This window comes from Neolamprologus multifasciatus, chromosome 19 (genome assembly GCF_963576455.1).
Source record: "Neolamprologus multifasciatus chromosome 19, fNeoMul1.2, whole genome shotgun sequence".
Taxonomy (NCBI): Eukaryota; Metazoa; Chordata; class Actinopteri; order Cichliformes; family Cichlidae; genus Neolamprologus; species Neolamprologus multifasciatus.
The window spans coordinates 18,820,109-18,848,075 of record NC_140457.1 but is presented as its reverse complement, the minus strand read 5'-3'; the positions used below and the strand labels follow the sequence as shown (position 1 = coordinate 18,848,075).

The 27,967-nt window shown below is 41.5% G+C and overlaps 2 protein-coding genes across 3 annotated transcripts in view; one reads left to right on the top strand and one right to left on the bottom strand.

Moving 5' to 3' along the window:
* LOC146496422 (fibroblast growth factor receptor-like 1) overlaps positions 1-21,418 on the top strand; it is a 33,878-nt gene extending 12,460 nt beyond the window's left edge. The window contains exons 1-6 of one of the 2 annotated variants that reach the window (XM_085142309.1): positions 4,370-8,663; positions 8,757-9,029; positions 15,159-15,227; positions 17,044-17,328; positions 17,983-18,336; positions 18,773-21,418. In XM_085142309.1, the coding sequence (XP_084998435.1) occupies positions 8,861-9,029; positions 15,159-15,227; positions 17,044-17,328; positions 17,983-18,336; positions 18,773-19,209 (1,314 nt within the window). In that variant the 5' untranslated portion in view covers positions 4,370-8,663; positions 8,757-8,860 and the 3' untranslated portion in view covers positions 19,210-21,418. Of the gene's footprint in view, positions 1-4,369; positions 8,664-8,756; positions 9,030-15,158; positions 15,228-17,043; positions 17,329-17,982; positions 18,337-18,772 lie in introns of those variants that run through there. The other variant, XM_085142308.1, reaches the window with a different exon arrangement.
* tacc3 (transforming, acidic coiled-coil containing protein 3) lies at positions 21,232-27,564 on the bottom strand. The gene is made up of 17 exons (XM_085142306.1): positions 27,427-27,564; positions 26,042-26,204; positions 25,598-25,716; positions 25,476-25,513; positions 24,238-25,351; positions 24,086-24,128; positions 23,841-23,985; positions 23,670-23,728; positions 23,459-23,589; positions 23,244-23,331; positions 23,020-23,145; positions 22,532-22,599; positions 22,399-22,442; positions 22,145-22,305; positions 21,928-22,034; positions 21,728-21,848; positions 21,232-21,644 (listed from the first exon to the last, which is right to left on the bottom strand). Exons 2-17 carry the CDS (start codon positions 26,201-26,203, stop codon positions 21,579-21,581), a joined length of 2,592 nt encoding a protein of 863 aa, XP_084998432.1. The 5' UTR covers position 26,204; positions 27,427-27,564; the 3' UTR covers positions 21,232-21,578.
* Positions 27,565-27,967: the final 403 nt, after the last annotated feature.

Sequence of the window (27,967 nt, the reverse complement as noted above, 5' to 3'; positions counted from 1 at the left end):
TTTACCTTTTGAAAGCTTAGTAAGAATAACCCTTAAAGCTCTTTTCTGAACTGTGCAACTACCCTTGAAAAAAAACCCCAGAAAACTTGTCATGGACTGTTACGTGACAAGCAGCTAGTGGAACTAGCAAACACAGTTAAACTCAAACTCACAGCTTTTATTTCACTGGCAAAATAGTCATTGAGTAAGGTAAGAACCATAGAAACCAAACAAAACATCTTATATCACATATTACTGAGGTGTCAAAACTCGTCATTTTGGGAAGGTCGTCAAATATCGTTTTGTTGGGGGAGTTACTACACATTTGATGCACCAGCTCTCTGATGGCATGATACTGTTAAAATCATTTAAAGTACCTCTGTTTACTGTAAAGGAGTAACATCACTCAGGATATTGTGCTATTCACCTTTAAATAAAGTGAAAAGAAGGGGAAACCCCTGACTCCTTTTTCTCACCACTACACAGCACAAGTCAGTGAAGTTCCTACTGTAAACAGAGTGCTATTTTTTGACACGTCTTTCAAGTCTCTTTGAAAGCAGTGTTTGTAATTAAAAGAGCATTCAAAGGACAGCTCCTTCGTCAAGGCCAATGCCCTACTGCACAGACTTAAAGAAAGATCCTTTCCAATCTTTATCGCGTTCCTTCCTTAAGTGTTTGGGTAATCTTGCTAACACAGAGAAACAAACAGGCATCAACGATCCCTGATCAGCCCGTAAATAAAGAAATGTCCCGTTTTCTGTGCTGGTTGATCAGGTAACATCCTGGAAAACCAACCTAGGAAGTGTTCCACTGCAAACCCCCCTTTTCACTTCCTGGTATTAAGACTAAAACGCAACAAGAAAGACCTCTATTAATTCAGGTTAAAGACTTTCCATAAGGGCTCCATACTTCCACACACTTGGAAAAGCACAGTCTTTATGGAAACCCCTTAACCTGAAGTGAAAGAGACCTTTCACATAATCATAAAAGTTTTCCCCAGGATGCTTTTGGCAGTAAGCCACCTGGTTCTCAGCACATCTTCTCTTGTGATCAATTTGTTCCAAAAACAAGGGTCTAAATAATCAAATATAATATAAGGTACTTTTTCTGACGTTAGGAGAGGTTGTCTTTGCTTCAGGGGTAATAATAGACCTCTGATCCACATTTAAATGAATTAATCTGGTTTATTTACAAGTAGAAATATTCACTAATTAACTGTTTAAGTTGCACAGGAGAGAGTAGAGAGGAGACTAAAAAAGCTTACACACACGCACAGGCTTTTTGCTCCAGCCGAGGCAGCTGGGGCCGGCAGAAGGCCGTCAAGTTTAATGAAATATAGCAGCTTAGAGTTCAAAGACTCCACAGTAGGCCCTGTTAAGGGTAAGCCGCGTGATGGAGATGTTTCCCGGAGCTTTATGACGCTGGAGTAATTCTTCTCTGTTTCTTTCCTGTTCTTTTGATGAGCAGTCGGCAGGAGGCTGTTGTTTTGCTGGGCAAAGGAAGCAGAGGCAGAGATGTTACTCCTCTGATTCTTCTTTAATCAGATAGATTGACAGGAGCATCTTATTCCCCTTTTCTTTTTATTCCACCCTGTTTCTGCTGTTTTTCTAGTCCCTCGTGTTATCCAATAGCTCCTCCTGTACTATTCCCACCACTAAAGCAGTTGCTATTCACCCCAGATCTGATGGTGCCACAGAAAGAGCCATTGTCCCGACTGGTCTTACCTGACTCTTATCTATTGATTGGAAAGGCGAGAGGGGAAAATAACAGGTATTGATTACCACACTGGGTGAAGCTGCTGGGCAGGACGTCTGGACGGGTAAGAAAAGACGGCATTCTTCACCCTCTGCTGCCTCACTGCTGTCAGAACAACCGCTCTTGCCACTCCACGTATCCCATCCCCTTTCACCCGGCCTCCCCTTCCCACCCTCACCTCCGTCTTTCTTGAATTGCCAAGATGACTCTCCTCCCCGGTCTCACTGTTTTATGCAGATTTTTATCTCTGTTTGTGAAATGTATAGCCGAGCGCAGCAGAAGCTGGCCTTTCACACACTCCCTGAGCTGCGGTGTCCACCTCACCTTTCGCCCAACCCCTCCAGTCTCAAGTGAAGTCTTCGGCTCTGGATTTGGTTTCCAGCTGGATTTTTTCACCCCCCTCAACTTTGCTTTTATTTGTTAGTTTTTTTTAACTTGTATTATGCCATTGGTCCTAAGACTTTAAGAAAACGTGTTGTAGAATGCTTCCCTAGATGCACAGGCTCCATTCAACTCCTTCTCCTGCCTTCTGCTGAGCTAACACAGTGCTCCTGAGGAGGAGGAAGCATTCTCCAGCTCCTGTCTGTCTCTGCGCCTCTTATCCTTTATGTAAATACTGCACACTGAAGACACATTCGCTCAGATCTGTGTTTATCTTAGTAATGAATCACTACAGTCTGCCTGCGTGCAAAAGCCTTTTGATGCCTTAGAAAATTCCTGCAGTTGGCTGGAGATTAAGCAACAAAATGCTTTTTATTGGAAAATGTTTGAATAACTGTATTGTGCATTGAGGCGGACAGTGTTGCGTGCATTATGGGGTTGCTCTCATTGTGGTTGGTTAACTTCCAGGTGTTCTCTATTGGTACGGCTGTCAGCAGCCTAGTCAGCCTTTTATTCACATGTTTGCAATGATTAAGGCCGAAGCACTTTGTATGGACTAGAAAATGCATGTACACATCATTACAAATCCACAGGTGTTTAGTAAAAGAGGAAAAAAAATAAACAAGGAAAAAGCTGCCAGCACATCTGAGCGTTGCTCAAGCCTGGAAGCTTTTGTAGTCTTTTATTTTTAATTTATTTTTTTCCCCTCTTTCATTCTCTTCCTGACATTTCCTAATATATTTCCCTCCACGGATGCCTGCACGACAGATCAACTGCTCATTAACCCGCTCACAAGGTTTCGTAAAAGCTGGCTATATTTAGTCTGAATCACAAGAATGCTTCTTATTGAATGTGCCCCTTTCTCTTAAAATAATCCATCACCAAATTGAGCAAAGAAAAACAGAGCTAATTCTGTGAGTCGCCAGGCCTCCTCCTCCTCCTCTTCCTGCACTATGAAAGATTCCATTCACACATGAAGCTCGCTTATAATAAGCAGCGCTTTACCAGCGCAGCAGTACGGAAAAGCCCATATGGTCACGTGTATCATTTTCCAGCAATTCCAACAATTTGAGTAAACGCTCACCAGTTTCTCATGAGTCGGGCAGATGTCCATTTATCCCAGTGTCTGTAGAGGACTGATACTTTGTGAGGTAACCAGAAAAGAGTCTGTTGCAGTACAATTGACCTCCTCTATGGTGTGATGACAAATTGAATATCAGGCATCTTAAACTGTGTATCTTAAAAGGGCAATAATTTCCCATTTCTCAGACCTGGAGTTGTTGCTGCACAGAAGGCCTCTGTGTGCTTTAACTCCAAGGTTAAGAGAACCTGTCCTTGAGAGGGCGGAGGTGGAGGAGTAGAGTGGAGCCCCCCCCCCCCCAGAAGAAACGATGCAATCATGCACACAACACAAACACTTCTGAAGTTATTCAGACGATGTCCTTGATTTCAGCACTTCTTCATGCCTTGTTTTTCAAAAAAGACTTCAAAAGCTTTGGAGGAACAGAGATTGAGGGAGGAAGTCATTTTGTTGCACATTCCTCGCACTTGGAGCAACAGCCAAAACTGTAATAAGCCAAAAAAGCTCAGGAGTGGCTCGAGTGGTCCAAGTTCAAGATCACCCAGACCCTTTCATCACAACCGAAGGAATCTTTTGATATTTTTGGCAACACACCAACTTGGATTTGTGTTCTGGTTTTTGCAAGAATTAGCTAGCTGGGCAATTCAAGCAATAACGTAGCCATCATTTACTGAGAACTGCTGGACTTGCTGGACAGGTGAGAGCAGCCAGTCAGCCTTCAGTTTGCTGCTGAAAAACTCATTTTAACAGCGTTAGTAATGGAGCCTTCCGCAACACCTCCTCAATTTAGACACTTTTCAGCATTTTCATTACATGAAAGTAGATCATGTTAAACTTCAAATGTTCTTGTATAGTGTCAGTGTGGTCTGTTGTTCATTATTGTAAGTCATGGAATTTAAATTGTATCGACTGCTCTCAGTTTTTAACTCATGCAAGTTTAGATAATAAATAGCGTCTATTTTTCAAAGTCACGCTATTCAAAAATTGATCACAGCACAATTGATCGATGTGACAGATCTAAGCCATATGCTTTATTCCTGCAATAAACTGCAAAAATATTAGACCGATTATTATACAGTTATGTCCAATGAAGCAATTTCAGTCAGGTTGACACTGAGCTCTGTCCAGGGGCGTTTGTAGGATTTTTTTAATGGGTGGAAGAAGGTGGTGGGGTGGTGGGTGGGGAGGGGGACAATCAGAAATAACTGTTGAAAACAGCCTTAGAAGACATATTCATGAGCATCTTTCCATTAATAGAACAATAGAACAACCCATTTCCTAAAAAAAAATGATAGTAAGCAATTATTCATTGAACAGTATTTATTTGTAAGAAACAATATTATTATTATTATATACATTTTCATGCATTTTCATTTAAAAATCACAGCTGCGACTTCCTGAAGGAGACCCACCCCTGAAGTGTCATGACCCGGACCACAAGACACGGAGACTGTCAGGCCCACCGAAGACAGCGCCGCGGATAGCTTTCCCCTCCGCACCAATGACTGTAGAAAATGCTGCAAAAGTGCAACATGGCAGCTGTCGCGTCGTCCATCTTTCATGCAGTCATTGATACAACTGCAAAGAAAACAGACAATGAAGTTCAGTAAATTTCATTATTTAGCTTCCTAATACCTGAATGTTTACACCACTGACAGAAAATAAAAAGAGACAGAAATACAAGTTAAAATTCGGAATTTGTTTTATTGATTTGGAAATTTTTAACATATTGCAAATCAATTTGATTTAAATAGGGCCCAATAACAAAAGCTGATTGAAAGTGCTTTATATTATAAAGACCCTGCAATGCTGTGGATTTCTGTAACTCCCAATAAAAGGTAGATCTGATTGAGAAACCATGGGATACTGCAGTAATCTCACAAGGCTGTGTGCTAGAGCATACCCTGCTTTATCATCCTTTTTGGCTGTAATTGTGACAATACTTTTTAAAAATGATGGCAGCTGGGATAGGCTCCAACCCCCGCGAGCTGCATGAGAAGAAGAAGATGAACGTGTCATCGTGCTATTATCAATAAGACTCGAAACTAGAAAAGAAAAGAAACTATTCAGCTTGAGAACCATCGTAGTTTTCGCAGTTTTCTGTACAATTGTACATCTTTTTGGAACCACAGGCTCTGCCACCTGCTGGCCATTATAAAGAATAGATTTGGCTTCACTTTTTGTTAATACACAACAGGATTTCTTCAGGTATTTATATCTATTAATTAGTTATGTTGCTGTTGTGGGAAAGGCCTTTATTAGTAGAAAACACTGTTTGTGGACTGTTTATAAAGAAAGAAAACATTAATATAACACAACATAAATGGTGTCAGTTATGCTGGTGATTGGCTGCTTTTTTCACCTTTAAGCACAACCAGACTTGCCCTGAGAGGAACGAGTATGTAATCAGTTTGGTTTATTTGTCTGTCTAGCGGCTACAGTTTTCATGATATCATATCTGATTTAATTGTGGTGAAAATTGGAACCTCAGGGTCACACCAAATGTGAAAATCAGTAAAATTTGTAAGCCAAAGTTTTCAGGCAGTTCTGCTCCAGTCATATGGATAAAGAAGATAAAATACACCATTTTAGTACGTAATGTTTCAAGGTCATGGGTCAAAGGTCAGACATCAAAGTGTTGTTATGAAAACAGACTGACATCATCCTGTTGCAATAAAAGCATAATAAAACATCAAAGTTTTAGGATAGTCATTACCCTTCGGGGGGGAGTGCCGCTCTCTGACTCCTCTAGTTTCCTCTCATTTCCAGTCCATAAGTAATACATAGATTTTTCATAGAGAGACACATTTAAGGAGACTAAAATCCTCCTGCCTTTGTGTTTAGATTCAGTAACTGGCACATCATATCATGTTTATTCAAGCACAAAAACTTGGAGGTTAGAGATGGAACTGTTTTTTTTCCAGTGTCAGTATTTATCAGAAACTTCTTCTCATCTAACTTGCACTGATAAAGGAAATAAGGTTACTTCTCCAACCCTCAAATTATTCCTTTATGTTGGAAAGGACACATTTAGTGACACAAAAATGGGTCTGTAAATGAAGCAGCAGTGAAAGTTCAGGTTAGCCAAAACCACCACAAACATAAAGCCAAAAGAAATCTCAGCTTGGAAGGAAATCCTCCTCTGGAAGGTCGGCGTGAATTTACTGTAAGTGTCGAACACTCTGCAAAGAAGTGCAAAAAAATAAAGTTCACCCTTGTTTTTTAAAAAATTTTATTTATTTTTTATGAATGGAAACGGAGCATTCAGAAGTTCTCTTGTCTCTTTTTATTTTCTTCCGACTTGTACTTACGTCTCAAGAAATTTTGCAGCTTTGACAGAAGCATTTCCTTTGCAAGTTCAATCTGTTTTGATGTTTTGCTTCAGCTAAACCTTTGACATGAATCAGGCCTTGTTTTTGTAAGTCACTCCTCTCCATTAATCCAGAAGGGACACATGGTTGAGTGGCTTGTGAGACCATAAGTCGGAAGAGATAACTGTAGCGTATTTGTTCAAGATTTGGCAGAAATGTATTTATGTTTTCCCGAGGCGGTTAAATCCTTTAGGACTCACGGTCCATATGAGCTCGAGCAGCACTGAGCCAACGCTGGGACGTGTTTGTGGTCCTAAATCAGATCCTACAGAGGAGAAACAGTGAGCGTCTCTGTTCTGATTTCCTAGTAGCTGTGGCGTGAGATACGGGCCAGCTGACAACAGCCAAAAACACTGCGGTTGCATTTTCTCCACAGACATAAACAATGACACTTCCAATTTCCTGTGCGTGCTGTGGACCAGGAAAGGACATCCACAGAGAGAAAGGGAAAATCTCAGTTTATGGGTGAAGGAAAGAGGGTTTTGTTGCTTTTATGCTGCTTTTACGCTGAAATATTTTTTTTTTTTTTTTACTTATACAGCTGTATGTATTTTTTAGAGAGAGAAAAAAAGAGAGTTAAAGATTTTTGGCTTTAGAAATGATAGCGGCCCAGATGTTGTACCTGCAGCTGAGATACATCTGTAAGCAAAGTGATGGATGCCAGGGGGAGTTACCTGTGTCAGGATAATGAACTTCTTATTTACCATATGTGTGAAATGCACTGAAGGAATGTGACTCCTGTGCTTGCATTGGGAGAGGCCATGTGTACATACTCTTTTCATTGTTTTTACTGCGAGCAGAGCGCCCATTTGTCCTGAGCTGCAGTCTGTGCTCTGTGTACTTTTGAGGTCTGTCGCAGGTATAGGGTTTGGTTGCATTTCCTTCCCCTCTCTGCACTCCCTCGAGCTCCTGTTTCTCCTCCGCGTCTGCTCTGCTCAGTAATTCAGGGTTTTGTTTAGTTTTTGATGGGGGGTTAGTCGGAGGCCCGGCGCTGTGCGGCCAGCGGCGCAGGCCTCCTAACACCATCACAGGGTGTTTCGGCCTGCTTCACTTCACCAGATCTGAGGGCCCAGACCCGAGCCAATTAAGAGCCGGCAGAATAGGCTGCTGTCCGTCTCGCTGCAAACCGCCCCCTCTCATCTCTTTGATGTCTTGCACGCTACACATAACCAGAGCCAGAACACTTCACCCTCTCTGTGCAGGCAGTGAACGACAGGGCTTACCCAATTATTACAATCTGGTTTCAAGATTTTGGGTAATCATCGAGAAGATGACAAATTGCCTCTATCTCGTTTCATCTGCCTCTGATCTCACTGTTTTAGACTCTGGGCTGATCCTGATAAGTCAGGATTCACATGCTCTTATTCCACTTACAAGTGTGAATAAAGCTGTTTTTTCAGTATCACTCAGTTATAATAAGTTGCTATCTGACATGCAAATTAAAAGATTTTTAGATTTTTATGGTTTGACTGCTGTTACTTTTAAAAGAAGAAAAACAAACTAAATGATACATGTCTACTTCATCCTAAAGACTCTTAATCCCTCTTCAGGTGATGTTTCATTGTCTGTTACACTATGATGGGGGGGGGAACACAGTGAGTTGCTACGTGCTGAATATTGTGGTCAGCCACAGAAACACATTTTCACTGTTAACAAAACAACTTTATCACGTGGCCACCTTTTTTTAAGACTCTCAGTTGACAGTGGTGCAGTGCACATTATTGCACAGACAACAACAAAACAGATGCAGAAAGAAAGGCAGAAGACAAAAACCAGGTAAATGAGCAAAATATATTAAGTATAAAGCATTTAAATAGTAAAGAACAACAAAAGCAGCCAAAAATCAGTAGAGTGGGGACATTTGATTGTGAAAAGAAGATTATGTAGTGCTTTGGAGCTATAATTTTATTTCATCATGAGTCTACAAAGGATTTAAGCTGATTTCTATCTCACTATATTTTAATGGTGTCTAAAACCAACCAGACTAACGTTTTCCTTCAACGTCTTTTTAATTCTCGTTTCTGTTCACTGGTTTTGCCTGAAGATGCTTTCAGTGTCATCATAAAAAGCAAAGAAGAGAAAAAGATGATCTGAAAGTGAACGTTCACATTTACTGACTTAAATGTGAGCTGTGACATATGAGGAAATATATGAGACATTATTAATTGCATGTTTTCTTGCATCCTCAGGACCTCCACGGGTGTCTGACAAAGTTGAGCACAGACAGACGGCCCGGGTGGGCAGTGCCATCAAGCTGCCGTGTCCGGTGGAAGGAGACCCTCCACCCCTCAAAATGTGGACCAAAGACGCACGCAACATCCACAGTGGCTGGATACGCTTCCGCATCCTCCGCATGGGCCTGAAGATCAAAGAGGTGGAGACGGATGATGCGGGGACCTACATCTGCAAAGCAACAAACGGCTTTGGTAGCGTTAACGTCAACTACACCCTCATCGTCATTGGTGAGTGCAGACGGAGTTCAGTTTGGATAACCTGCCCCTCGGCAGGCTCACGAGATGAGATCATTGGCTCGCAGAAAAATGTGTCATTCTTGTTAATGCAGCAACTATAAAACATGAAGTCACCTGTCTCTTAACTAAAACCAGAAACAGCGGCAGTGAGTCAGTCCCTGATTTGTACGGTCGGGCCTCATCATCAGTTCCGCTGTGGTGTTAAGGGGCCAGATTTGTAGATTTTCCTGGCAGTCAGAAATCTCACCTCAGTTTAAATGTTAAACGAAAGCATCGCTCACAGAGGTCAAGGTCTAAAACAAGTAGATTTATGGAGGTTTAGTGGCTGATCCTCTCATCTTTTCTATGTGTTGCAGCCTCTACCTCTGTCTGCCCAAAGTCAACAGCGGCACGGGATATTGTTTCATACTACTTCATCCTCTGTGACTCAATTGGATCTCCAGCTCTTCCTTTTCCTTAGGCCACACTCTTTAGAGGAAGGAGGTCTACAGCCTCACAATAAGAAACACATTCAGTGTAAACGTTTGTATCCAGCCTCTCCCGCAGCTCTTGTAAGAGGTCTGCAGGATTAAGCACAATCTGACCGAGTGTGTTACTCTTTTGCACACTTTTGAACACAGTGCATTTCCTCTGCACTACAGCAGCACATGATGAATGAGCGGAGTGGAGCGTGAAGGCTGTGTTTATTCTAATTACTCTAAGATGCCTAATTTGGGCCAGAGTCTGGGCGCTCTCGCAGGAGGAGTTACAGTCTGGTCTTGTGACAGGCGTGCTTCAGACGAAGAAGAGCCATAATCAGGCACAAGCAGAAAACACAAATCACTTCAGAAAACGGCCCTTATTGCAGTAAAGCATGCGCATGAGTGGGGAATAGATGAGACCAAAGTTTATTTTAGGGTCTCCCTCTGTCTGTTGCTGGTGAGTTGAAAATGAGGGTGTCTGTTGATTGTGCTAAAATGAAAGGTTGGAGACTAGGGCACGGAGCCAGCTATAATGTCAAGGTTTGTAGTATAGTTGTGCTGTATAGTATCAAAGTCAGACGCGGCTATGGCTGTATGTGTAGTTAAAGGACATTCCTGTGAACTTTTTATAGTGAGTGTAAAGAATTTGTTAAAGATGGAGCTGGCAGTCTTGGTAGTGAAAATACAGAGTTCAACTAAAGTTAGAGTTAAATCTGAATTGCTGGAAGTTTTAGATGACGTGTGAGCACTCACTGTAGCTAGGCATACACTCACCAGTCACTTTATTAGGTAATATTGTCAGAAATTTCACTACTAGAATTTTTCCACAAAACCATCTCTAAGGTTTACAGAGAAGAAGCATAAGAAGACAAATGTGACATGCCTTGTTGTCGGAGGTCAGAGTTAGAAGGCCAGAGTGCTTCAGTTCAAATAACCACTAGTTTCAACCACAGTATGTAGAAGAGTAGCAGAAGAGCACACCAGGTGCCCCTCCTGTCAGCTAAGAACAGGAAACTGATGCTAAATTCAGACAAACTCACAAAATTGGACTATGTAAGACTGGAAAAACTTATTCAGATACATTCAGATGGGAGGTACGACATCACCCTGCCTTGTATCGACAGTATTGTTCCTGGCCATGTCCATTCCTTTGTGACCACAGAGTATCCATCTTTAATGTGTGCTTGCAGAATGATAATGTGCCTGTGCCCTCAGATCATCTCAAAATGCCTTTTTGAACATGACAGTAAGTTCACTCTACTCAAATTGCCTCCACAGTCACCAGATCTCAGTCCAGTAGAGCACCTTTAGGAGGGGTGAAACATGAAATTCACATCATGGATGTGCAGCTGGCAAATCTGCAGCAGCTGTGTGATGCTTTTGTGTCAACATGGACCAAAAACTCTGAGGACTGCTCTGTGAATCTGTGCCGTGAAAGCAAAAGGGGTTCTAACCCAGTAATAACAAGATGTATCTAATAAAATGGCCATTGAATGTATGTGTAGGTGAAAGCAGTGATAGAAGCTTGAGGTCCAGTTGAGGTTCAAGTACTGAAATGTAGTAATTGTAGCAGAAGCTGACCTGGGACTGTGAGTTAAAGTGGAAGCAAGTAGTTGGGTCCTTATATGTTTGGATGTGGGTGTCGGGTTTTCCCCTGAAATCAGAAACATGTTTGCCGGGTAATCTAACTACTTAAAGTAAGTTAGGCAAGTAATTTAATGAATCGTCTATGTTGAAAAGGTCTTTTTGCAACTGCACAGCATGTTCAAGCTGTTTTGTTAGTAAATAAACATTTATTATGAAACTTTCCAGCCTACACTTCCAGACTTGGGAATTCTGTCAGTTTGTGTCTGGAAATTCAGAAAAAACTATTATCAAGTACTTTTTGTATTCGATTTGTGAAAAAGCAAGGAGTATTATTTAGGGGATTGTACTTTATCATTTTCATCGAAACTTGACAAATATAAACTAGTTGTGACATTTTTAGATCTCTTTCCAAGTTGAGAAAAAGCTTGACTAAACAACCAAATAAGTATTAAAAAAGAAAAAGAAAAAAGGAGCTCCGAAACTTTCCAGACCGATGTCTTCTTTGAACATGTGAGATGACCGATTTTCGAAAATGAAGTATTTATCCAGAGTGGAGCCAGAGGTTATTTGGGCTATATTTTTATTTAAATACTGATTTAAAGTTGGGAGATAAAGACACGCACGCATACACACTCTCACACACAGTTAACCAATTAATCTCACTGATAAATAACTTTCTCCCTGAGGATAATTTGTGTGGTTTGACTTTCTGCTGTGGCTCCGCTGAGTGAGAAGGAAGACAAATGAACAGTTAGATGTTGCTGGGATGAAGCTGGCACTGATTCCTTTGAGATCAGAGATCGCTTTGAGTAGAGCATGCATTGCACTACTCCTCTTTGAGACTTCTTTAAAAAAAATCCTTTGCAAGTTTAATCTTAAGTCTTTCTCGGAAGCATATTTCCATGAGATTGTTATCAGAAGTCTGTTGACCCTTTATGGAGTTACCTGGAGACTTTCTGGCCTGACTCTTAATCCTGAACTGGCTTGTTCCATTTCCTACTTATCCTCGGGTGCTGGTGGCAATGAGAGCATAACAAATGGACTCTGCATTTCTCAAGAACACCCCCTCCTCTGTTTCAGCTCTCTTGTCTATCATCCCATTACTCGCTGGCAGGCCATCGCCGCAGCGTTTGTTTTTATAGATAATTGTTCCATCAGGGGTGCATTTTCATTCGGGTTGCCACAAAGATTATGGGAGCCTCATTGTCAAAATACTTGCATGACTGAAGTCAGATTAATACAGCCAAATAGTCTGCAATTATCATGAGCAACACTTTCCAGTAACACTGAATCACCTAATTGTGTACGGTTTTTAATTTAGCTGCATGCTGTAAAACCTGCTGTCCGTGTGTGTGTGTGTGTGTTTAGGGGATAAATTATGGTGCTTAAAGAGATCAGAGAACATAGTTTATTTATTTGAAATTCTGTAAATGAGGGGTAGCGGGCTCCCAGCACAACTGAAGTATCCATCATGTGCGTGTATTATTTTTACTGGAGCGAACATGTTAAGAGGAGCAACTGCATTCAGTTATAGTGCCGGTCAGGGGATGAGGGTCAGCTAAATCCTGGCAGCTGTTCAAGTTCAACATGGAGAGCATAACTCCTAAGACATCGCTTGGGACCCGGCAGAGAGGCCAAGCAGAAGAAAAACAGTAAGATAAAGATTGTGGAGTGAGACTGGAAGTGCGAGAGTGAGAGGTTTTGCGGGCTGATCCGTGGAGGCGGGGTGGAGGGGGTTCCACTGAGGCTGGAGAGATATCCCTCTTCCCATCTGCCAGCGGACAGCGTGTCCTCCCAAGAGCTATCTGAAGAATCTGGTCAGTCAGTGCAACATGGCGCCTCCTCAATCCCTCCAGCTGGCTGTTTGGGCCCTGTTTGGGGTGGTCTCCAGACAACTGGCCCCCATCACCTCCTAGCACCCCTGCCAGGATAGACCAATGCATGCAGCAGTCTCATCCTCAGCTGCTCGGGCTACAGCAAGGCTTCACGAGGATTAATATGGGATTGTCTGATTAGCATTTAGAGGATTGCATGTTAATGTTTATGTCTGTGCAGATTAAATATTACAGGATTAGCGCTCCTTATTTTAGGGTGAAAATGTTGGCTCGCATTGTTCATTTTTCTCCTCTCTCTAGAGATGTTGTCAGGCTAACTGCTGGATAAACTGCCATGTGTCTCACTGATCACATGTGAGAGCTGTTTGGAGATTTCCAGAGTGTGATGCAAGGCCACTGAGCATAACTTTCCCTGGACATTAGTGTCCCCAACAACATCTGGAGCTCATTGTGACCCCAAATCATCCAGGCCTTTTCCTGTGGTTCAGCTGGCACAGGAGGCCAGTGTATCGTGACCTGTTTCCTGCGGCTGGATTTGTGAATGAAGTGGGAGGGAATGGCGTCAGACCCCAAACACTGTAGCTAGATCATGAATGAATGGGAGCTGTGTGGAAAAAGATTGACTGTATTTTAGCCAGCTTAGTCTGAGTCTCACTGGAGCACTGTCCCATTTGCGTGAAGAATTTGTGACTTCACACAGAGAGCACTGATTCCATAAGGTGTAACAGCTTTTACTAACCTTCCTGGACACAAAAATGCTCATTTATAGAGGAGGCTTCTTAAGCACTTCTCCTTTACTGATTTTATTTTTCAGATTTCCAAAAATAACATTCATATGGCAGCCAGGAGATGTCATACATCACCCCTGTCTGCAGTCCAGTGAGCCAACATTGTGCAAGGACAATAGTGGCAAGGGATAGCTTTAACAGGACAGACTTATAAAGGGCACCATTGTTCCCTGGAATTGCCAAAAAGTAGAGAGGAAATAGATTAAAGAGAAAAAAGTCAGAAAGAAAACCCCGGCAGTGTGGGACCATGTTCTGTTTGGATTGGGAGGTTCAGGAACCAGGAGGAATGTGGAGAGCCCGAGTGAGCAACAGAGAAATATTTCTTCCAGTGGAGGCTGTTTTTTAAAGGAATGGGTTATTATAGTTGGCCAGTTAAACCCCTTCAAATAGCCATGACATCATGGCTGGGCTTGGTGCTGCAGGGGACAAACAAAGGAGGGTTTGTACCCAGAGAACCCCAGAGAGCTTTGAGGGTTTCGGGGGGACTCACAGGGAGGCAGAATGAGGAGGTTAGAAGTCACATCTGGTCTCTTTACCTGACCCAATCAAACCCTGAGAGGGAATCGAGTGTGCCAAACTGCATCTGAAAAAAATCCCAACGTGAGGCTGCCCTGAAGGGGGAATCAAAACGAGTCTTAGAAGGTAATAAACTGGCTGGGCGATTTTCCTATGGGATCGCTGTTAAAACATACTGTTAAATGGAGGTGCAGCTAAATGACAAAAAAATAATCCTTTTTTCCTCAAAATGCTACACATATGCTGGTTTCTTTTTTCGTTTTTTAACGTGAGGATGTTTTGTGCAATTGGACCTTATTAATATTGCAAACATAAATCATTCAATTGAAGCACTTCTTCAATAATAACCTGCTTAATGTCCATCTGCACTCATTGGTAAATATTGGCAAGAAACTTGATCTGCTTCATTAATTCATCACTGCTTAACTCGTGAATACGCATTACAAACCCATCGATTAGGTTTCACTCATTATATTTCCTCTAAGCCCCTGTCTCAGCTCAGCTGTATGATGTCAGCCAATGACATAAACTCCACAGCTGTCTCCTGGAAGTGAGCTTATATAAACTGGTCATATTACTTCCAAATGCTGCACAGTATGACCTGAGCATGCAGCACTCTCAGAAGAGCCTGTCGATAAATGCGGAATTGAATTGGCGAGAGCCAGGAACAGTTTTCTCGCCTTGTTTTTGTATCCAGTCACCGCTACTGCAAAATAACTATAACAGAAAAGAAGAGGGGGATTGTAATGGAAGGATTTAAAATGAGCCTGTCATCTGAAATCTCAGTGTGTACCGGATGTTGTATTCATGTGTCCAAAACAGTAAATGTGCAATAATTGTTACTTATTCAGATTCTTCTATACTGTAATGAGGACCTTAATGTCTCACTCAGCCTTTTGTTGACTTATTTGTGTTTTTCTGCTGTGTTAACAGATGATTCAGGTTCTGATAAAACTGGATTGAGGGCACCTGATGGAGCCGAGCTTGGTGGTGAAAAATTTGGTAAGACTTCTGTGCATGCTCTCGACTTTGCAGCTGGAAATTCAAGGACTAAATGAGTTGTTTTGAATGCTTTATTGCATGTACTGCAAGTCATATTTACTTTTACAGCTGTGGGCAACCCTATGTGTAATAGTCACTGCGCAAAAATCTTGAGCCACCCCTCATTTCTTTAGATTTCTCTTCCAAGGAGTCAGACTTTCTTGTAAGTGTTTAACGTGGTCTTGGGCAACAGTTTTCCAGGCTTTCGGGAGCTGATGCAGAGTTTTTCTCCTTCTACGTGACCATTTTTTGCTGGACCACTCACCACTGGCCTATGAATCATCTGATCATAAAAATATACCTAACTCAAGGGATGAACCAGTGCTGTGTCCACACATAACAGACAGCTTAGCAAAAAAAAAAGTTAAAATTTTAAATCATCTTGCAAAAGCATATCATTTGTTTCCATTTCTTTATTTGAATTACCAAAAAATGACAAACACATTTTCATGGCCGTAAAATTGTAGTTTTGAACCAACAAGGTAATTCCTAAAAACTCATTAGCTGAAAGCCTGGAATTGTGGGCGGGTCTTGTTGATTATTTGAATTTTTTTTGGTTCAAAACATCATTGGTGCAACCGTGAGTTCAGCCTGTATAACACGGTGGAGGCTCTGTCATGGTTTGGGGCTGCACTTCAGTCAGTGGTGTTGGGGATCGTGTCAAAATTGTTGGAATTACGAACACAGAAAAGTGTTGGCAGATTTTGATCCCCCATGCAATACTATCTGGAAAGTATCCGAAAGGCTTCATTTTTCAGCATGACATTGATCCCAAACACACTTGCACAGTATACTTGCAAAAGTATACTTAGATAGAAAATAATACACTGTGGAACACTATCAGTCATGAGCTGGCCTTCACTGAGCCAAAGACTGATGAAGCAGTGTGCGATCATCTTGACAGAGAACAGAACAAAAGGCATCCATCTTCCAAAGAAGAGCTTTGAATTTCCTTTGGAAAGCCTGGAGAACTATTCCTGACTTAAAGAAATTACAAGAAAGCAGTTTTTTGCTGTTTTTGTCTTATATGCTGTTTTTCCATGCAGGTTTTGCATGTGTCAATACATATTTTCCCAGCAAAATGTAAAGAAGCCCCTCAATTTATCCACTTTCCTAAATTGGTTATTTTTGCTTTTTCCCCCTTTACTAAATATCTTTTGATTAGCTGTCCCTCATTAAGAGACTCTCCTGTGATCACAGCCAGAACTGTGTGCCTGAGCACGCAGGAAATCTACTCTCACTGACTGAAAAACTGACTAAAACAGAGCAGTCTGAAGCCTCAACCTTTGGCTCACAGGGTCATCAGTAATGACCAAGAACCCCAGCCCTGAATACTGTCCTTCTTGGAGACAAGAAAAAAAGTCCTTTTTTGTTAAATATCTTTATAGTTTTTGATGCATGTTGGTTAGAATTATTATTATTATTATTATTATTTTTTACTTTTGACTGCTAAGACACGGGAGAATAATTTTTAAAAAAGAGCAAATACTACATATTCATATAGCACAGGGTTAGGAGTCAGAGTCATTCCTCCAGACCTCTGAGGGTTAATACAAACTTCCACCATCATAAAAGTATGTGTAGGTCAGGAAATAAGGAAACAGGTCCCCTTTAATCTCCTCTACATCACATTGTTTTTCTTAGTCTGGATTGTGCTATTATGATTTTAGAAACTCTATAGATATCAATAGAAATGTAAAACCTCACTTGGGAAATGTAGAAAAAAGGTAAATTATACTATCTACTCAAAGTAACCAGCTTGTACTTTCCTCCAAAGTGCGTCCCCGCTTCACTCAACCTACAAAGATGAGGAAGAGAGTGATAGCTCGCCCAGTGGGCAGCTCAGTGCGGCTCAAGTGCGCAGCCAGTGGAAACCCTCGACCGGACATCGTGTGGCTGAAGGACGACCGGCCGCTGACGGAGCAGGAGGTCGGCGAGGGCCGTCAGAAGAAGTGGACTCTGAGTCTGAAGAATCTGATGCCAGAGCACAGCGGCAAATACACCTGCAGGGTCTCCAATTGTGCCGGGGAGATCAACGCCACGTACAAAGTTGAGGTCATACGTGAGTATCCCGCAGAGAGCTGAGCTGTACACATACCGAGCACGCTCACCTGGAATTATTAGGGCTAACAGATGAGGCCGAGCAAATTATTTTAAATGGTTACTGCTGTTTGTGCGTCTCATGTTTGTGATTTTATGTACATCGCTGCAGGAAATTCAGACAGCCTAATCACTGTTTCGGGTCTGATTATGACCAAGGAAAAACATGCCGTATCCATATTCTTCCTGCATGGATGAATGTGTAATCATGTATATGAGAAGAATACTAAGAACGCAAGTTTGAGAGTGGGGGCTTGTGCCTTGGTGTTTGTACAGAGGGGAGAGAGCTCAGCTTAGAGACCATCCACCCAATCTGGAGCTGATTAAAGCCCAGCTGTCTGCCAGACCCACTGCCCCCCCCCCCCCCCCTTTCCCATGAGAAATGTGTGCTGTACAACCAGGAGCAAAGAAAGAGAGGAAACTAATCACACATACTTCTTGTGTTACATGTGGTATTCTTCCCTCAATGTCAATTATAAGTTCTAAGCCTGAGGGTAATAACAGCGTGGAGGACTAAGACCTCCTCTGTCCGCAGAGGGGCTGTCATGTCAAAAGATGTCTGTGTGCATCTTGACAAGTTGGGTTTTGTTTTGTTTTTCTCTGTATGTCCACTCAGAGAGGACAAACTCCAAACCTGTCCTGACAGGCACCCACCCGGTCAACACAACAGTGGACTACGGCGGCACCACGTCCTTCCAGTGCAAAGTGAGGAGCGACGTTAAGCCGGTCATTCAGTGGCTCAAACGCGTGGAGACCAACGAGGAGAGCCGCTACAACTCCACGATCGAGGTGGGGGACCATAGGTTTGTGGTGCTCCCCACGGGTGAGGTGTGGTCGAGGCCCGACGGCTCCTACCTCAACAAGCTGCTCATTAGCCGCGCCAAGGAGGACGACGCCGGCATGTACATCTGCTTAGGTGCCAACACCATGGGCTACAGCTTCCGCAGTGCCTTCCTCAGTGTGCTGCCAGGTGAGGCTCAAGGAATGTCTGTCTGCAGTGTTACAGTAAACTGTAGAAAAGCTTGGATAAAGCCCAGTGCTATCAACCTATCAATCGAATTACATATACAAAAATGTGTTTTTTTCTTTATGTATCTGCATTAGTGCAAATAGTATATGCATGCATAAATCAGTAAAAGGTACCTTTGGAGGCATCAGTATGTTTTGAACTAATTAGGCTAGTTTCCCCATCAATTAATTATTAATCATTCAGTAAAAATGTAGCATTTTTTAAACTTTAATTGATGCCTTTTCCTCTCTTGTTCTGTTTTATGATTTTAAATCAAACATATGTTTTCTCAGCAACAACAACAAGTAATGTGATAATAAAACTACAACTGTTAGTTTGCTGGCAGACAACAGAGTATGGAAACATTTAAAAGCTGGAATCTCGTTTTCTTTTACAGACACTAAGCCTCACATAACACCGATGTTTCCGCAAGCCTCCAGCTCCCTCCCCTGGCCTGTCATCATTGGCATCCCTGCAGTAATAGTGTTCATCTTTGGCACAGTTCTGCTGTGGTTCTGCCAAAGCAGAAAACACTGTCCTCCTCCCAGCTCCCCGGCCACGCAGGTACTGCAGAGCTCTCACCGGCTGCCGCATCGGGAGCGGGACAGGGGCTGCGCGGCTCCCTCGTCCAGCTCCTCCAGCCCCGAGAAAGACTGTGCGACATCCATGAACTATGAGGAGTACCTCGCGCAGCAGCAGCTCCTCCTCGGTCAGGGAGGACCAACAATTCCCGCTAAAATCTACCCCAAAATCTACACAGACATTCACACACACACTCACTCCCACGTGGATGGGAAAGTACATCAGCATCAACACATTCATTTTCAGTGTTAGTGCCAAATATTCCCAAATACTCTCCTCTAAGCTGCGGACATTAAGCTGCGGACTGAACAGGAGCTCTGGAGTGACACTCACCTGGCATTAATTTTTTAAAATGGAGATATGTGTGGAAAAACAGTGGCCAGTGATACACACCTTTTGTTATTACATAAAAACTTCCATATTTGTTGCTTCTTTTTTTATACCTGTCAGATTCTCACACCACTACAAATGGATTAATCCTTGGCGGGCACTTACTAAAAAGGACGGGGACATTTTTTTTTTATTTTTTAAGAGTGTGAGGTTAATAGCAGCTATTAGGACCAGCTGAAAGGTCTTCCTCATCAGATGAATTTTCCATTTTCTCAAGTGAAAGTTGGTCTTTATCTTTCAAATGCTCAGCTGTTGGAGCGCACAGATGAAAATGGTACTCAAGACTTACAAAAGGGCTGGTTTTACGCTCCTACTCAGGTTGTCCTTTTGTTTGTTTAAGATGCATTATGCTGGGAATGCTGACCACTATCCTTTATGTTACCTTTTTCCATCCCTGACTTCTGTTAAAAGTGATATAGAATAGACTGATAAATGTTTGTCTTTCACAGAGTGGAATAATTACATTGCCATGTCAACTGTGTTGGTCTACATGATCATTTTTTAACCTTTTTTGTGGTAGCTTCCCATCTGTAGTCAGTAGTATGTTGACAAACAAAAGAAGAGTCTTTTTGACATCAACCTTTTCCACCCACAGTTCATGAAGCTGTAGTCATTTATAATCAAACTGATGACTATTTAATTTATTTTGCTAAAAAATGTATCAAAGGTTTATTTTTCAGAGTAAAGCGTTTTGCATATCTATGTAATGTTATTACGTTGTTGTGTATAGTACATATTTGAATATTGTCACTCAGTTTATTCACATTTACGTCATGCCAATATTTAGGTATTTTTTTGTATGTAATTGGTTGTATTTGACAATCTTATTTGATGTACTCTAAGGTTTAAAAAAAAGTTTAAAGGTTTGATAGTTTGATTAAATGACCAGAAACAAAAACAGATGCATTCTTCCTAAAGATGAGTGGATTTTGGGTATTAGTTAAAAGCTGCAGTGTGCACTGTGATGAAGGCGTACCTTTCATGAAACCGTCAGGGCACGCAGGTCAGCTTTCTTCCTTTGAGTGGGTTGAAGTGTCCGTCGAGGGTGACACAGAGGGCATGCCCACAGAGGGGCAGAACGTGCTGGGATGAATGAATAGATACTGTACAGACACAAGAGCAGTCTCACAGTTGCTTTATAGATGAGTGATGGCCCCTGCAAGACTACACCAAACAACCAGCATCTTTTCTCATTTAAGTGAATTGACCCTCTCCTCCCCCCTCTCTAGTCTGCACCACCACCATCTACTCATTCAACTCCAATCTAGGTAGGATTTCCTTTCACCATTTAGGAAGTGCATTGTCCTGCTGTGGGAGTGATGTGACAGGACCCTGTGATTGCTCAGGAAAGAAGGGGAGCATTGTATCAAGTGAGCTCTTGTTTTGTTGCAAGTATGGCAGGATGGAGATGAGCTTTGGCTCCAGACAGATGATGGCCGAGTACACTGAGCAGCCTGTTTTTAAAGCAGGTGCGTTTCACTGAGTCAAAAAGCTGTGGTATTGTCATGTCCATAAGTAACGCTTAGAATACAAAATCCAGCTGAGAAGATTAAATTGTGAGAGCATGCACTGCCCTCTAGTGGTCAGGGTCCTGTATATCAGCCATTGCTAAAGTCAGGAGTGCCGCAGTCCACTGAAAACATCAAGAAAATCCAATAGGGTCTACCCAGTCTTAACTGCTCACTCCAAAGTGATTTACCTTGAAAAATTTAAAGAAAAAAAAAAAAAAAAAAAAAAAAAAAAAAACCACACCACAATAAGCTATAAATTGCTAATGCTGACCTGTTATATGCAACCAATTTGTGTGACCCACCTGCAACTGGGACACAAATGTCTATACAGAGTATATTTAGGTCAGAGTGATGGGAATAACAACAAACCAACCACCTCCAGTTGTCATTTAATTCACCTTTTATATGAATATACAAGTGTACATTCTAAGTCATTTAAAATAATAATAATAAAAAAAAATTAAAAAAAATTGTTATAACTGTAGGCTACATGCAGTACCTCACCTGCCCACAGTTTGGGAATCCCTGACTATAGCATACAAGCAAAACTAAAGATTGATTTTTGCATCAATCTTTAGTTTGATTTACCAGATCAATAAATCCTTTTTATTAACCTTTTTACAGTATTATAACATTGAAAGAGACAAACAGTACACTACACAAGAAGACACTCTGGACATAAAGATAAAGAATAGAATCAAACAGCATTTAAAACCAAGTTCAGCCCTTTTGCACATTGGATATGAGTTCATCACAAAGTTTGGTGAGCTCCTCTACCTCTTTCTCCTGTAACAAGAAAAAAAATTTAGAAATGAGAAGAAAAGTGATAATACTGCTGCAAATTCATGAAAAACAACATGCCGACTTGCCTTCTGGTCCAAGCTCTTCTCCAGTGACTGCACTTTCAGCTGCTCTCTGCGCAGCTGTGCTTGAAGCGCAGATACCTCAGCCTTGTATTTGGATCGCACCTCAGCTATTCCTTCATTTGCACTGATGGTGAGAATTAGTCAATTAGTTAGTCAACGCAAGTCTCCTGATGCTTCAACATAAAAAGGCCAGAGTTTCTTACTGGCTAATTTTCTCCTCGGCATGAGCTTTAAGTGTTTGATAGCGCTGCTCCTCCTTTTTGATCCTTGCCAAGTAGTCCTGTGCACAAGACTTCAGAGTCTCTTCATTCTGGGTAGAGGATGCAGAAAATATTTCAACATTTAAAGCTTAACATTTAAAAAAATAATAATAATAATTTAAAATTATAGCAAACATTTGTCTGGTTTCCATGAGCTGACCTTTTTGTAACCCTCTATAACGTCCTTGTACTTCTCCAGCCTCTTGAAGAGATCGCCTAAAGATCTCTCCATAGCATTCAGGTCGCTGCATACTTGCTCCTTCTCCAACAGAGCCGCATTGAGCTTCGCCTGGGCCACCTCCCTCTCCTTCTCTTGATCAGCTGACCAGTGGCAGGAAATTTTAAATTAAATGTTTGACAAAATATCCCACACATCAACCCTTCTGATGAGTGTAACATGTACATATAACTTACCCATCATCTTTGTGATCATGAGCTCAAATTCAGCTACTATTTTCCTATAAAGGAGACAAAAATGTGGTCAAAGATCTTCAAAATTGATTTTATATAAAACCAACAAGAAATTTTAATGTGATGCACAACTCACCTCATTTCTTGCTCATTATCAATCAGCTTATTGTTCTTCATACTCCACTGGTCCTCTTTTTCTTTACCCTATATGAGAGAGAAATGTACACTTTTTTTCCCTTTAGACTAAGAATGGTGCCTATCATCTAGAAAACCCATTACTCCAAACTTTTTTTTAAAAAAATAATAAAAATAGCGCTCAACTTCAATACCATGCATTTATTCTTTGGATCCAGAGGAGCTTGGCATGAACCACAATTCAAAATAATCCTATTGATCTTATCTGGCCTTTGGTACAGCCAATTAGTCCAGCATGACTGAAACAAATCTTAGTGCCATTTTACTTTTAACCTTCTGATTGGCTGCTACATGTAGATACAAATTTTGATCTTTGTGTTTAAAGTGTGGCTAAACTTGATTATTTTAAAATAAATAAAAGTATCATAATTTAATGTGGATGTTTTTGTGTTCAAATGCTGTACGGATGTGAAAAGCCAGACAACCTACTTCTGCCTGCACTTTGGCAATTGCTGCATCCAAGTCTTTCTGACTGTACTTCAGCACTTCGATGATAGCATCTTCGCTGTTTGCTGGCTGCGGGAAAGGAGGGACAAAGCTCTCAAGGACTGGAGTCTAGATGATTTAAGTGGAAAAGATTTCAACAAAGTTAGCAGAAATAACAAAGGTGATGAGAAATTACAGGTCCAGTGGACAGAGTACAAGAGACTCACCGATGCTGCTGCATCATCAAGCAGTCTGAAGTCATCTTTTTGTGGACCATTTGCCACTTTTTTATCTGCCGTCTGTGATGTTTCAAGCCTGAATTAAACAGAACAAAGTGAAGAGGTTTCCTTTCCGATAAATTTATTTTACAGAAAATCAAAAGCAGATCAAATTCGGCTCTAATGTCCAGTGAGAGCAGCAGCACAACAGAACTACACCGTACCGTAAAACAGGGGCAGCAGGGGGAGGGGCTTGAATCTGAGCACCCGGGCCTGCAGACTTCTTTGGGCTCTCCCTCAGGAGGGGATCAAATTTTAGGTACAAGGACTGTTTCCTCAGTGCAGACTCCTTGAACTATTGATGAGAAAATGTAAACACTTTGAACCTTGTGGTTGAGGATTTAGTCATTTAGCAAAGATAAAGAAAGCACTTACACTGCTGGACCCAAACTGTTCGAGGTAGTCAATCTGTCCATCAAAGTCACTGGTCATGACTGGAGATAAAGATCGTGGGTTAAAAGCAGTAAGAGCTTTCCATTACTGCTAAAGATTGAACAAAAGCACGGTTTGATTCAAACAAACCGACTTAAGCCAACAATTACTCACACATTGCTCCAGGAACAAACTCGTCATTGAAGTCTAGCATGTCAGCTTGCGCCTTCTGCTCAGGCTGAGAGGGTTCAGAGGACTCAGGGAGATTCTGCACTAGTTGTTTGGTGTCAAGGTCAGAGACAACCTTGTTATCTGCAACCTGTCATTCCATAATAAACAGATGTTTGTTAAAAAACAAAAACAACCCACACATACACAATATATTGAGAGTTGCATCAAAGTACATTCCTCCAACTTACCTGTACAGGGTTTGGTTCAGCAGCTGGCAAACTCTCTTCAGCACTGAGAAGATGAAAACTTTTAGAGTGAATCTACAGTGAAATATGACACTACTGGTAAGTGAAGCATCTGCTGCTAATAATAACTATACTAAGCCTATACTTTCTCTTACCGTGCTGGCGGTTCAGCCTCCTTTGTCACAGGGACATCAGTTTGCTCCTGAACTGTGGTTTCTACTGGTTCTGGGCTGGATTTCCTGCTGCACACGGGGGAGTTGTTTATGGCCGTTTTTGTGCCAAAAGGATTAAAGTTTGGGTCGTCAAACTTCTCAAAGTCAAAGGAGTAAGAACTTTTAGGCTGCAAAGCATCAGCATCACCATATCTGACTTCAGGCTTAACTTCAGCTTCTTTTGGTGGTTTGACATCAGACACCTGCTTTGGCGCTTTAGGTCTTACACCAGTTGGCCTTTTGCTAAATTTCTTAGGTGGCGGTTTCCGTTTGACTTCAGCACCATCATCAAAATTGAATTCAAGTTTGACAGGCCCGTCCTTGGTTGGGCCTTCCTTGACTGGGTCATCAGCCGGCTGGGATTCAGCAGGAGGGGGTTTTGCTGTGTCAGCAGATATCAGATCCACTGTAGCTTCAGGCTTCACCTCGTGCTGAACAGGCAATTCTTGGGCCACCTCAACAACAGATTGTTTGCTTTCCTCTGCAGGTGCATCATCATTTGACACCTTTCTCCCAAGGACAGGTGAATTTGGAATTTTAGAGCCACCAGTCTGGAAGGGATTGACTGCGTCAAGGTTGTCAAAATCGAAGTTATAAGAACCTTTTGCTGGGAGTGGAGCATCTTCTGCAAAACTGCTGGACGACTTTTCTTGATCTGTGCTTGAAGACGCAACACCAAGCTGTTTTTCATCAGGTGTAGCAGGCCATGAATTGCCTTCCTCAACCACTGGAACCTTCTTCACTATAACCACACTGCTCTCTGTGGAGCCGATATCGGCAGAAAGATCAGCGAGTGAGTTTTCTACAGACGCGCTGAATGGAAGGGTCTCATCTAGTGCAGACTCCATTTTGATAGGCTCCTCCACGATGTTCACTGGTGGTGTGTTTTCACACTTGCTATGATCTGCAGGGGGGTTTTCAACAGCAGGCCTCATAGGTGAGAGAGCCATATTGTTAGACCCCTGAAATGGATTGAAGTCATCAAGGGTTCCAAAATCTAGCATGTAGCCACCTCTGCTTTGTATTGGCATGTTGTCATCGGGATAAGATGACACTTCTGCGGGGTGAAAGAAAAAGTAATGAAGGTATCTGCTAACCTCTCAGCAGTGGTAGGGGGAAAATACATAAAAAGCTCATAACTTACAAGTTTAATAAAAAAATAAAATAAATAAATAGATTACCTTCTTTGAGTTGCTCAGTGGCTTCCTGTGGCAAAGTACTACAAAACCAAAACATGATAGGTTACCTAAATGCAACACTTTTTTCAATGAAGGCATACTGTGAATGACACTCATTAACTTACTTTGATTTATCCAAATCCATAACTTTTGTATTCTCATCAACACTCAACAAATTGACAGACTTGTTGGGAGACAGAATTCTTTTAGTCACAGGGTCTCTTCTTGGAGTCTGAAAACAAACCTACACAAAAAGTATTTAGTCAGTAGTCATAAGTAGTCAGCTGCCCCCAAAAGGCCTGGTTTTGAGCCTTGAAAAACCTTGTGTCTACAACTAACTGCATTTCTTTTTCTCCATATAGGTTTTCTTGTCCATCTTATTAAAATTCTGTTAACACTGGTTAGAGACAAACAGGCTGAGGTCAGAGTTCATATAGTTGCAAAAGTAATTATTTTTCATTTGATAGTCAAAGAGTGAAAGACAGTCATTAGCATTAGCTTTCTGCCCAGGGCTACACTGCCTTGTGACTATACAATGGAACGGGATTAAAGTTGTTGTTTTTTTTTACCTTTACCCCCTTTGGTACAGTCTTGCTGGGCAGGTTTTCTGTCTGGCGTAGGATGGAGGGCCTTCCAGTCGGCTGATCCAGGGCAAATATGTCGTCAGGCAAGTTGTGCTTTCCTCCTGGGCAGACCCCACGATTTTCATCATTAACATCAACAGAGCTCATCCTGTAAAAATAGAGGGGAAAAAAAAACAAACAAAAAAACAAAACTGTTATGCGACTGTACTGGGACCTCTAACCCTCACCGCTGAAGGAGGCGTCAGTCTTAAAGCTGCAACCAGTTGATAAGGCACTCTTCTGGTTGCAGTTTACTCAGTGTGGGTGGAGAAAAAGAGAAAAATAATGTAAGATTTACACGAGAACCAAGGCAGATATATTGAGTCGGTAAGTCTCCTGGTTCAAATGAGTTCTTAGAACTCATTTGAACGTCTCTCTCCGGGTGGTTTGCAGTAAGGCTACCGTTTGGCTTTAATACCACCACTTTCCTACATTTGTTTTGTGTATTCGTGCACAACAAAATATTTTAGGTAGAATTAGCGCTGCAGCAGTTGCATGGTTTTGCCACCAGATGGCCTTGAAGAGTTTATTTTTCCACACTCAAATGGCAGTCAATGTCAACAACTTTGGTAACAAAAATAATGCTTTTAGATAATATAGCATTATCAGTCAAAATAAACTCCTAAATATTCATCCGCCAATTTTGATAAATCCTGGTATATAAATATTTATCTAATCCTTGGCTTTTAGTCTTTAGACTTAATGCTGTTTAAGTCACGTATTAAGCCCTAGATGAATGAAGCATTTTTGCGAGGAATGACTCTTCCAAGTTATTTTAACTGGTTAAACTACATGAATCGCATATATGACCAAGCAGCAACACGTGATTTCTCGTAGCCACAAAGGTTAGCATGCCTAACTTTACAAACCTGGTTACAAATAATGGATAGCGAACTAACTTTCCCTGACGTCTTAATGGCTGTACAAGACAGCCGTTTGCTGGCACTGAAGCGGTAGATAAACCCCTACTGTCTCTGATGGATGCCAGGAGAGCAGTGGTTCATTCAACCGTTAGTTATTAGTAAGAGAACAACAATGCACATAAACCGCACAGTACAAGCCACGATGTGGTTAGGTTACAACGAACAGACATCTACTCCCTACTCAATTTTACCAAATTTTTCATTAATGCTAATTCAACTTTCGACACAGTGTACACACTAGCACTTATATAGTTAAGGTCAACAGTAAAGTGACAATAGCACATTTGCTAGCTAACCGGTACAGTTTAGTTAACGGAAAGTCTAAGAAAATAAACTCTCACATCTTAAAACACCAAACACTGCCAGAAATAACATACTAAACTGTAATCCCGTGTATCTAAGACTTACCTCAATAAAACATATGGTGCTGAGAGAAACTGGGGTCTTCGTCTATACAGTGACGATGAGAAATGAAGTGGTTTTGAAAAACCCTCGCCTTGCCTGGGCGACAACCGTTTGGATTTTAAAAGTGAAACTCACCAATTAGATCGGGGGAAGCGTTCACTTCCCGGTTAAGCAACCAATCCACGAAAGAACGGATGTGATGTATTTTGGTGACTGCGCACTCGAGTCAGCTTTAAAGATGACAGGAATGGCAAGCTAATGCGGTCTAAAATAAAATGTTACACACTCCTTAAACCAAAACTACCACACAGCGTAGTAAAAACAACAACATGTATTTAAAGAAAAAAATACGATAAGGTTTTGTGTTACAGTTCTGGATTTTGAATTACTTTACTACATTAGAAGGGGATTAGTTTATTTTTGTTTTTATTTTCTTATTTACTGTCATGAGATGCTTAGATACGTACACCCCGTAGGTGAAGTAGGTTTTCTGTCTGTTACTTATCTATCAATAATCTACTTCATCAAACGACACAACTACTTG